Source organism: Kryptolebias marmoratus, linkage group LG14, assembly GCF_001649575.2.
Source record: "Kryptolebias marmoratus isolate JLee-2015 linkage group LG14, ASM164957v2, whole genome shotgun sequence".
NCBI lineage: Eukaryota > Metazoa > Chordata > Actinopteri > Cyprinodontiformes > Rivulidae > Kryptolebias > Kryptolebias marmoratus.
Window position 1 is genome coordinate 11809215 of NC_051443.1, and position 11525 is coordinate 11820739.

General features: G+C 38.6%; 1 protein-coding gene across 1 annotated transcript; it reads left to right on the forward strand.

Moving 5' to 3' along the window:
• The first annotated feature begins 1217 nt into the window (after nucleotides 1-1217).
• Nucleotides 1218-7167, forward strand: dolpp1 (dolichyldiphosphatase 1). Its single transcript, XM_017407531.3, has 8 exons — nucleotides 1218-1390; nucleotides 2014-2114; nucleotides 2268-2352; nucleotides 2809-2908; nucleotides 3190-3288; nucleotides 4968-5096; nucleotides 5240-5329; nucleotides 6448-7167. The coding sequence occupies exons 1-8, from the start codon at nucleotides 1315-1317 to the stop codon at nucleotides 6482-6484; spliced, it is 717 nt and encodes a 238-aa protein (XP_017263020.1). The 5' UTR covers nucleotides 1218-1314; the 3' UTR covers nucleotides 6485-7167.
• The last annotated feature ends 4358 nt before the right edge of the window (nucleotides 7168-11525 follow it).

The window sequence follows — 11525 nt, forward strand, 5'->3', positions numbered from 1 at the left end:
TATTTGTTACTTGAGCCCTTGAAAGGAAACTGGTTTTCACAGTTTTTTGGGGGAAATACGAACATGAGATTTCAGAAAAAGTCAGAGGCGGTGAAACTCTGGAACAGATGTGTCATTCCACGTTACCAGTGTCCCTGTTGCATCTTAACATTTTGCTCAAACTCTCAGTTATCTTGCTACATTTTGGATGACGGCATAACAGAAATGTTACACACTTAGATGCCCATGCTAACATTTAGATGTTTTTTTTATACAAAAGATTACAATTGGATTGAATTCATTTTTGGTATTTATTTGCAAAGATATGTCAGATAAGACAAATGAGCTTTTGCATTTATTTTGCATGTTCATCATGAACTTTAAGCCATTCTTCTCTGTGTATTAAACCTTCAGATTACTGTTTTTTTTTCCGTATTAGCTGTATTATATTTGTTCTGTAGTCTTGGTCTGTACCATTTTTTTGAGATGTAGAAAACAGATTAGGTGTCACAGTCGTGAGCACTGTTTCACTGGAAGATAACTTATTTTCTCTTCATAAAAATGGACAGCGTGGAGTGCGATCGTGTTATTTGTCCACAGGAGAGGTACGCTCAGATACTAATTTCTTAGGTACACCTAATCCTTCAGTATTCTGCGAAGGGTATAAGGTTGAGTTGATGTTTCTGATTATTATTTTTGGAAAGTTTAGTTGGTAATGTAGTAAAACTGCAAAATACAAATGGCAATTCTTTTGTTTTTCTTCTGTTTATTGAAGGAAACAAAACACTTTTGCAACCTACAAAAACTGCAGCCCATGCAGACATATTAAGACTTTGAAATGTCCACTGAAGAGTCATCTCTTTTCTTTGACTTCTTATTATTAATGTGTATTTTACTATTTTACATTCTATAAACTTATTGTACTTTATAGTTTACAGTTTCCCTTTCATAGATAGATAGATAGATAGATAGATAGATAGATAGATGTGTTACTAGCTTTTTTAATCAAGGCTTTTGTTGACCAATAAAATTGCGCTACAAATAATTAGCCTAATTTGATATTCACAACAAGCCTACTTATGGTTATATTATTATTTAATTTATTTTTTGAATGAGTGCAGCAACCTGCTAAAATGCGTATTAGTATACTTTTTTTTTTTTTCCTTCATTCAATAATTCTTCTCTATGGATAAAATACCTCTTGAGCAGGGAGCGGCTGTGATTGGTCGGTTCCTCCGCTGCCGGGGCCGGTTTGAACGCACAACTCGGCTCCTCATTGGTCGGATCCGTGTCTCGGGCGCTCCACCAAGGCTTCCCCGGTTGTGTCCGGGTAAGATGGCGTTGGAAGACCAGTGCTCGGCACCACTTCGATGGCGGGCCATATCGGTGACACACGTAGAGTTCCCTGAAGGTACGCAAACTCAGAACCGTCGCCTACTTGTGCATGTTCTGTTAGCACCTTGGAAATTTTCGATTAATGTAGACGCTTTGCTGCGGCTGAATGGACACAACCGACAGTGCCTGCCAAATAGTGAGCCGCCGGTTTACGCGGAGCACAACAGCGACTGCATAATTGTGAGACGGCGCCGCATGCGCAGTTTGTAGTAATGCTCACAATGAAGGCTAGCTAGCCTCCTAGCTGTCTTAACATGGTCTATACTATTGTCTACCAAGAATTAACGAGTGCGCTGTGTCCTGTGGGAATTATTTGGGAAACTTTAAACACTGTTAATCTCACCGTTGGTTTTGTAGCTGGGCTGGAAAAATTAGCTGTCTTTCTCACGTGTAGCTTTGTTGCCAGCTAACGTGTTGGCCTTTTACATAAGTAAACCACAACCACTTACCTAAACTGACGAGATTAAATCACTTGGCGTGCTGGTTTTGACGTCCACTTTGCCGTCCCGTCACGCCAGCTTTCTGTCTGTCTTTTTTAGTGTCAAAACATTTAAACCTATACGGGTTCAACACGAGTTTGCCACCACTGCCAAGTGTCTTTACAAATGTGGGTTATAACATCATGTCAATATGTTTCAGGTGACCTGACGGGACGATTGCTGGCCTACATCAGTCTTCTACCCGTAGCTATTATTGTGGGTTTTGTCACACTGATTGTGTTTAAACGGGAACTGCACACGGTGAGTGGTGTCCATGCAAGGTTTCTGTGGTGTAGTTGCCGGTCAGTCTGTGTGGAGGTGTCAGTAGGACGTCAAGTACAACTCAAGAAGCGGGGCAGAACTGCGAGGGCTTATCTGTTGTGCTTTCTTTCTTTCTTTAAAAAAACCAAACAGATTTCCTTCTTTGGTGGCCTCCTCCTAAACGAAGGAGTGAACTGGCTGCTGAAGCAGATTTTCAGAGAGCCACGCCCTTGTGCAGGTGGGTGACAGGACCTGCCATTTTCTTTCAACAAGGCCGGGGGAGTTTCCAAAAACATCAGAACAGAGAGGTTGTCCTCTTCCGATCTTAATGGCTTTTGCTCCCGAGTCATGAAGCAAGTCACCGTTTAGACACCCGTATACGCGTTCACTGCACATTTGAATAGTCCTGAGTTACAGCACTTAGAAAGTAGGATGCAATATGAGTGGTTTTAGACACAGACATCGTTAACCAACGCAACTAAAGGTTTCCTGCAGGAAAAATTAATCTAAATGGAACAAAATATTATGTAAATGTTCTTCCAACACATTATCTCCCCCTTAATGAAACCAACATTTATTCACATTTGAGTGATGTAAGATGTTATTCACTGGTAACCATCTTGACTAAAATGCTGCTTTAAATGAAAAAAAAAACCCTAATGTTTATTATTGTTTGTCTGTTGTCTTTCTATAGGGATTCACGCAACCGTCTACGCAGAATACGGGATGCCCTCTAACCATTCCCAGCTCATCTGGTTCTTTGTTGTTTACTTCTTTCTTTTCCTTTATTTAAGGTGAGTTTGAATTTTCTTGCTTTTTTTTTTTTTTTTTGCAAGTTTACGGATTACAAATGCTGCTACAGTTTTTTGTCAACAAAGCTGTTTGTTAATTTATTCACAGGAACATCTTTAAATTGCTAGAATGCATACATGCATTGTATAGTTAATGTCAAGAAGCTTCTTTTATTCCCAGTTTGTTTATTTTAGGGCATATGCGTCGCTGCTGCACGACCTGCGGAAGTATTTTTAATCACTTATTCACTATTAGATGAGGCAAACGCTTGCTTATCTTTCAGGATGCATCAAACGAACAATGCTCGATGTTTCGACCTTCTGTGGAGACACATACTGTCCATTTTCCTGTTGGGCATGGCCTTGTCAGTCTCTTACAGCAGGTACGTTCATTTTCACCTCCTTAAATCTCTATGATACTCCGCAAGGATAATGAATCATTTGTTATAATAGATTTTCAAGTGAATTTTTACTTTTTTAGAGGTTTATTTCATAATGTAGGCTCCAAAAGCAGGATTTATATGATGCTTTAAAATCTAAGCTTCACCTGAATAAATTTATTAGTCCAATTAAAACTGAAAATGGGGTATTTTCTGAGGCTGAGTTCGTATATATTTTTCTGAATCTTCATAGTCCCATATAAATAGCAGCTGTAGCCCTTTAAATACCAACAAAAATCCGACTTTGTTTCTAAATAATTCCTTCTTAGTTATTGTTAATGTATTCAACTGAAGAGTACTTTATTCTCATCCAACAATGGGCAATAAATGAATAGGTTCAGAATATCTGTGAGGTTGTTTTTACTGTAGATTAATTCATCAGATGCTGTTAGAAATGCAAACACGCCAATTCCTGGCTTTCACATCTGCTCTAGTCGACATGGGTCAGTGTGACATAAATTTCATCATCTCCCCACGGAGAGACTCGGCAGATGTTCACGCGCGGCCCAGAATTGGCAACTGTGTGGCCTGGGCTGTAATTACCCTTTTATGAGCCAGAAAACCAAACTGGTCACTTGTTTCATGCATCAGATTAAACCATTAGGTCCAGAAATATTTTTGGACAAACACAGGGACAGTTTCAGCTCTTTTCTTATGTCCAACATCAGCCCGTTGGTGTTGCTTTTTCCAGATCTGGCATCCCTTAACTGTCCTAGAGAGACTTTTGGTTGTTTTATAACCTTTTCCCTGATTTAGCCAGTAATTAGCTTCCTGTTCAGATGAACTCTGCGGTGATGAACACAGACGCTGTAACAACTGAACAGTATTTATTTCCTCCCAAAGGCAGCAAACACATCGTACACCTGGGTGGGAACATGTATTATAACTAACTGGAACATCCAAGCGCACTATGGCTAACCTATCGCTGTCTGTCAGCAGGAAGTCACACACTTTACCCACAAATCAGCAGCATTTGAGCAGTTATCTCCCAGGGGAGAACATATTCTTCTCAAGTTCGGGGGCTCATGCCCCACTCTGCGAAACAAAACTGGACTCGTAGCATCAGGCTCTGAAAGCTACTTGATTATTAAAGATTGATCAAAGCTGTGTGGTTATTTTGACCTATATCTAAATTTACTTGGTGTGCTTTTTCGTATTAAAAAAAAAAGCCATACTGTCAGTTTAAGCAGTCTGCTGGCTCTCTGGTGTTCTCTATACCAGCGGTTCCCAACCCTGGTCCTCGAGGAACACTATCCTGCACGTTTTCATCGTTTCCCTGCTTTTCAGCAGGTCCTTTCTGTCTGCAGAAGCCTGTTAATCACTCCCTCATTCAAATCAGGTGTGTCAAAGCAGGGAAACAACTAAAACATGCAGGATAGTGTTCCTCGAGACTAGGGTTGGGAATCACTGCTCTATACCAGTGATTTATATTGTTTTTTTGTTTTTTTTTCAGATCTTGATCTCTTATAAAGGAAATATGTGATGAACAGACATACTATAACATAAAAAAATAAATTGTTAAATTGTAATTATTATAGCATAGTCCTATTATTTAAGCAGCAGGAGTAATAGCAGATGATTTCTAAATAAAGTCTAATTTTTAAATTCTCCTTGCCTTTCAGGGTCTACCTGTTGTATCACACCTGGAGCCAGATTTTCTACGGTGGAGTAACTGGCAGCACATTTGCTATAATCTGGTTCTTTTTCACACAAGAGGTGCTTACACCGTTATTCCCTAAAATTGCAGCATGGTAAGTGGCTCCTTCAGTTTGCCTCCTCCTCTTCACGACACAATGTAAACGAAGGCAACAGCACGCACAGGTCGATTAAAATGATCCATTATGTTTTGTCTGATAACATCTTCTTTCACTTTGATTTACTACCTTTTTGATAGGCCAATATCAGAGTACTTCCTGGTGCGAGACACAAGCCTGATTCCCAACATCTTGTGGTTTGAGTACACAGTGACCAGATCAGAGGCGAGGTAAGACACTGACAGGAAGAAGCACATCTACAGTGTCACTCTGGAGGCCTGTGGCGTGCATTTAGCTCAGTGAGGAAACGTTTTTTTTTTTTTTTTTGAGGTTTATTTTGCTTGACAACGTTGCGCTGAAATTCACTTAAAAATAAAAAATAAAGCATTCACAACACATAACTGCATGTAGTCTGTGTGCAGCACTGGATTGCAAAGTGGAATGTGTTGCACAAACTTAGTTTATGTAACTCTTTAATGCAAAAGATTGTTTAAGATGATAAAAATGTCTCTGGTCTTAGTATCAGTCAGCTTCTTTCCTCAGTCAGGAAGAAAGAAGCTGACATTTTGAACGCTGTCAAAAACAGACTAAAATGACAGAAACAGCCCATTTAACTTGGAGATTGAGCAACATTATTGGTTTTGGCTGCAGTCATACTCATCTCGACCCGTTCCCCCGTTTTTGGTCCCTTGTGCACTTAGCAGCCACAATGCGTGCCTTTTTTTTTTTTTTTTTTTTGTCCTTCACTCATGCAGTGCTAATGACAGCATTTGTTGGGCTGTAAGTAGCACATTAGGCATGTGCACATGTTCTGATGGTGAAGCTGAGCTCACTCATGGTCATTGCTTCCACTTTTTTTTGAATCCTTTCAAAATAAACTACGACAGCAGGAAGAGAACCAAGGATACAAGTTGTTGTGGGAGTGGGTCTGGCAGCGTGTCCAAAAAAAAAAGCATCATTAGGAAACAACTGTCAGGTGCTAATGTAGGGGGGGAGGGGATAAATAAATAAAAAGAGAGGTGGTTGTGATAGTCGCATTAATAATTCAAATTCACCCATTTTAATTAGACTTCAGATATAAAAAAGGGAGCCCGGCTCAGTATTCTTTCAGTTGAAAGGTTGGTTAACATGTTTCCTAGTTGTTACTGGACTTTGTGCAGTTGGGTAACTGAAGCTGATTAAAAAAAACAGGAGATACAAATAAGCAAAACCTAAACTAAAGTTGTCTCAGAGTTAGTGAACGAATGGCTAAAGTGAGTTCTTAAAGCTGTCATTATTGTTGTCAGTGCTTGAATTTCAACTCCATCTTAATAATTTTTCTTTTTTTTTCTTCCCCTTCCTCTTCCAGGAACAGACAACGAAAGCTTGGAACAAAACTTCAGTGATCTGCACAGCTCTTCTGTGAAACTCAGTTTAGGACCACACTTGCACGCACACACACACACACACACGCACATATACAAACATTCCCATCCACAAGCAGAAACAAACGCTCACTTAACAAAACAACAAAAAGAACACACTGGAGAACCATCTTTTGGATCGACTCGGTTGCGAGGAAAGTGTTGGGCGGAAAGTGTTTCCAGGTGGTTCCAGAGAGCCTGGACCTGGCCTGGAGCCCCACAGCCTGTGAAAGTCTGTCCACACGCCTTTTCCTCCTTGTACAGCTTGCCCAAAATGCTCTTCAGTGCATGAAAGACTGTACACGAGGCATACTATTTAATGATAGATTAATATATATTTTAACTATAAACGCACGCTGACAGTAACAGTTTACTGTAAGAGATTCAGAAAGCTTAAACGGAGGTTTCGGTCGAGTTTCAAACAAATTGGTGGGTGTCATTACAGCATGTATTTACTGATCCTTTTCCTTTTCTTTTTTTAATAATGGATGGTGGTTGGTTATAGGTATGTTGGCAGTATGTGTAAGAAATAATTTTGCTTTGTTATATAATAGAAAATGGACAATTTCCACAATTGGTGACGATGTAATATACAGAAAAATTTGCACTTTGTGAAATTTACAAGGAAAAAAAAAAAAGACTAACACTAGTTAAATGTTAAGATCCTCCCCTTCTTTTTCCTCATCAGTCTTTGCTTTGTGTCTTCGACTGTCAGTCCTAATATATTAGACCCCCCGAAGCTGAGCTGCAAGCAGTGTAAATTTAATGTACCTCTGTACTAATAATTATCAAGGTTGTGGTTTCTGTTCATATTTATGTTTTGAGGGAGCTGAGACTGAACGGCAGGAGCAGGTTGGACTTCTTTGACTCTGGACTGAGACGGTGTTTTCTTATTGCCTCGCACACAGTAGCAACCTGGGAACCGAATTCTGAGATTTGGTTTTTTCTTTCTTTTTTTTTTTTTTTTTTTAAGAATATTCCATTTCTGATCAGGTTTTCTGCTGTTGCAGAGAACATTTTTTTTTTTTTTTTTTCTTTTCTCTTTTCGCCTGCATTTCCGAGACAACATTCCATGTCATTTAGTGAGAAAACATTACTGATCAATGAGGGGAGGGCGGGGGAGGGGGGTTTCTTTTTTTGTATCGTTTTTCAAGAAAGGTTTAAAACAAGCCTCAGGTCAGTTGTAGCATGTGATTATGCTTATTCCTCACAGCCTATGGCAGCTGTTGTTGAAAGCTGTCAAATGAGGATCTGAAGCTGATTAAAACAGTCATATCATTAGCTCCACAAAGGGAAGTAGTTCTCCTAGAAATTGATTTTTTTTTTTTTTTTTCATGTGTAACCTATATCAGGCTGAATAAAAATGTGTTTATGTACAAGCTATAGTCTTAGTGTGGTTCCTTTTGATTTATGTCATCACAGTTTTGCATTTAATTATTATTTTGTTTTCAGTTTGAAGCCCATTTGCTGTTGAACAAATGTGACTCTTTAAGATCTGATTCTGTAGTCGTCTACAGCATTCTGTACATGTATTTAGTCCCACCCATTCTCTCTTTTAACTCTGCTTTTTTTTTTTCAGGGGATTTATATTTTTTAACGCTATCCAGTTCTGACCTAATTTCAAAACAAATACGGTCACCTAGGAACGAACCAGACCTCTTTAATTTTAACGCAACTTTGCGATGAAACAATTTCATGGAGCCTTCGTCACTTTGTTTCTTTCAGCTTAGCTGCATCGACAAAGAAATGCCAAAGATTTGGCGTCTGTCTGCAATGTGTGAAACTGGGCAAGTGGAGGACAAAATGAGATGGTTTGGAAAAATCTTTTAGTATCTGAACAGGATGCCCTTAACAGATTGTAAGAAATGTATAAAAAATTTAAAATGACCACAACTCATCATCCTTATCTTTGGAAATCATCTTGCTAGTGTAAAGACAGTATTTTATACCCATTATTCTGTTTTATGTGAGGTAAATGTGAGCGTTCTGTTAGCTTTTTGTGTAGTTCTGCTCTTATTCTCTCCCTCTCTCTTACTAGTTTGGCAGGTTTAAAGGAAATACCTTTGGCCTCTGCTGCTAACCTGCTAAAAGGGAACTGTGTGCCCTATTTAAGCAGGCAGTTTTATTTCTGATTCACATTTTAGGTCTCCCTGAGCTATCCCAGAACACCTGTCGCGTAGCCTAGTTAGAGAAATGAAGGCCTCAACCTAGTTCTGTGCTTCTGATCCGTTCTCTCCGATGTGCACAGGCTGAACTATGTTGGACAAACACGTTTTATCACGAGTCAAGAGATTTCTCTCTTCTGCTTTTAGATTTGTAAAATGTTTAGCTCCGGTCTCGTGTCGTTGAAGTAATTTAAAAACCGAGACCTCCGTCAGCTCGAACCTCTGAGGCGCTGAGCTGTCTGACCATGGCAGGAATGTGGGAAACGGTGAAGGACTGACATCCTCTGGATGAGACCAGACACTACAAGAGACTGACCAAAAAGCTGAAAAGTCACATTTTTCGGCTCATTTTAAAGTTTACTATTAGGGACTATTTAATTATTGTGCTGTATATGACAGAGGGGTTTAAGGAAAATGTAACAAACTTGTCTGTAATGCTAAATAAAGCACAGTTAGCTGTTTCACAGAGATAAATACACAAACAGTAGAAAGATTTCATCTAACATAAACTCCATTTAGGTTCTTCAGAAGGATTCACTCTGGGTAAAGAGGATTTCTATGCTACAAAATATAATTTCTTTAAAAACACACAAGAAATTAAATATTTTAAAAGCAAAAACTCTCATAAGATTCAACAGAAGCAATAGGCACAAGGCCTCAAATATACTGAAGTTCAGTTTTCTATACTAGCAGCTTCACCCAGTTATTTTAGGCAATGTATGCAATATATAAAGCTTAGAATATTATATTATTTTCTTACCTGAGGGAAGGTGACACGTAACTTATCTGTACTGACAGAAGGAAGCGTGAAGGTGCCACAAATGTGGGCTTGCTTAACTTGCATAAAAAGAAAACATTTGCATTTGATAAAATGATCTCTTGAGGTTTTTGCGGCATGTCTTGTCTACCTTGGACATTACCCTTGATAAAACTATGAATTGTCACGTTTTCATTAAATTAAAAGATAAAATGCTGGTTTTGCCTCTTTTCCGACTTTGACAGTTTAACATACCCTTCATCAGCTTCTGTTAAGAGAAATTATTAGCTCTTAAAATATTACTTCATTTTATTTTACTTTATTTTAGTAAATTATTGACTTTACACATAAAAAACAAAAACAAACAAAAAAAATACTATTTTACAGATCCATTAGTACCAGAAAAGGAATAGACTGAAGCCAAGGCTTATACTTGCCTACCTTGTTCATAAACTCAGTAGCCTACATAAATAGATTTTCCTGTTTCATATTAAACTTTATTATTGGTGTGAAGCTAGTATTTCAAATATCAGCAATGTCTGTAAACACAGTACAAAAGCTAACCAAATACAGCTTAAATTTTAGATCTTAAAGCCGAGGTGTTTACTCTTTGCCTAGATCTCCATAAAAAGATGTACATTATAAAGGCAACATCTCTTCAGATACTGTATTTGGCTGGGTTAAGATTTTTAAATACTGTAGATGAAACAGCTACAGTAAAAGTACAAATTATTCAATAAACTATACTAAAGAATATTACACAAACAAAACAAGCTGTTATTTTAATCCACTTTTCCAGCCTGTGGCTTCTTGACATTTTATGACGTAGACGCTTTATATACATAGAAATGTTCTCGGCCCCAAACAGTGTTCATGTATTAATCCATGCATTTAATTAGGAAACCTGTTCTCCCTACACACATCCACTGTAGAGCCAATAATATTACTGCAAGATCTATGTGTACGTTTATCTGAGCTAGGGGAACAGAAATTCTCAACCTTTACTTTTTTTCTCTTTTTTTTACACCTGGCCCTTGCTGGGCTCCGTAATTTATCACACAAACACTATTTTCTGCTGATTTGACTCAAATAGACTCAAGTAGCTATTCGAATCAACCTAAAGCAGGCTCTGTTTTTAGTCAGCAATGTTTTCCCTAAAACGATCATCAGTTTGAGATAAATTTTACATTGAAAATGTATGCTGTTCACCTATTAATACTCGCTATAATTAGATCTCTGAGGAACAAATTAAATCGCTAATCAAATTGCTGCTTCAGTTTGATTAAGAAGGTGTGTAATTCAGCTCTTCCTCTGTGGACTTTGGAGTAATTTTCAGAGTAATTTTTAGCTAAGCTTTGCATTTTTGCCGTGTGATATCAGCTAATGATAGTTGTGTTCTGAGGAAACTTAAGTCTACTTGCTTAAGAGGAAAACAGGCTTTGTACAAGAGTGTTCAAATATATATATATATATATATATATATATATATATATATATATATATATATATGATCCTGCCTTGTTTTACCAAATGATTCAAACCGTAATCTTCAGCGTGCAACAGGGTGGTTTGAAGCTGAGCATGAAGTGGCCGAGAGTCAGCTCGGCTGAGTCTGAGGCCGTGGTCCTCAGCCTGAATAAAGTAGAATGCTTCCTGAGTCGCCGCCTTAGGCAGAGGAGTTCAAGCATTGCTGAGTCTTGTTTTCGAGAAATGGCGGTATGGAGCAAGAAATGGACCAACGGATTGAGGCTGAGCTGAAAGGCAAAGCTCTCGATTTACTGGCCCATCTGTATTCCAAGCCTCACATATGGTCTTAAGATATTGTTAATGACAAAAAGAAAACAAGATCCCAGATAAAAGTGGCTGATTGAGCGTCCTTTGTAGGGTGGCCTGGCTCAGCTTTAGAGATGTGAAGTGCTTCATCATCTAAAAGGAGCCCAGAGTAGAGCTGCTGCCCCTCTGCATTGAAAGAAATCAGCTGAGGTGGTTCTTGCATCTGATTAGGATCCCTCCTTCCTCCCTTCCTCTGGAGGATTTCTGGACAAGTCCCACTGGGAAGAGACCCAAAGCTTGCTGGATGGATTATATAGTTTATCCTCTC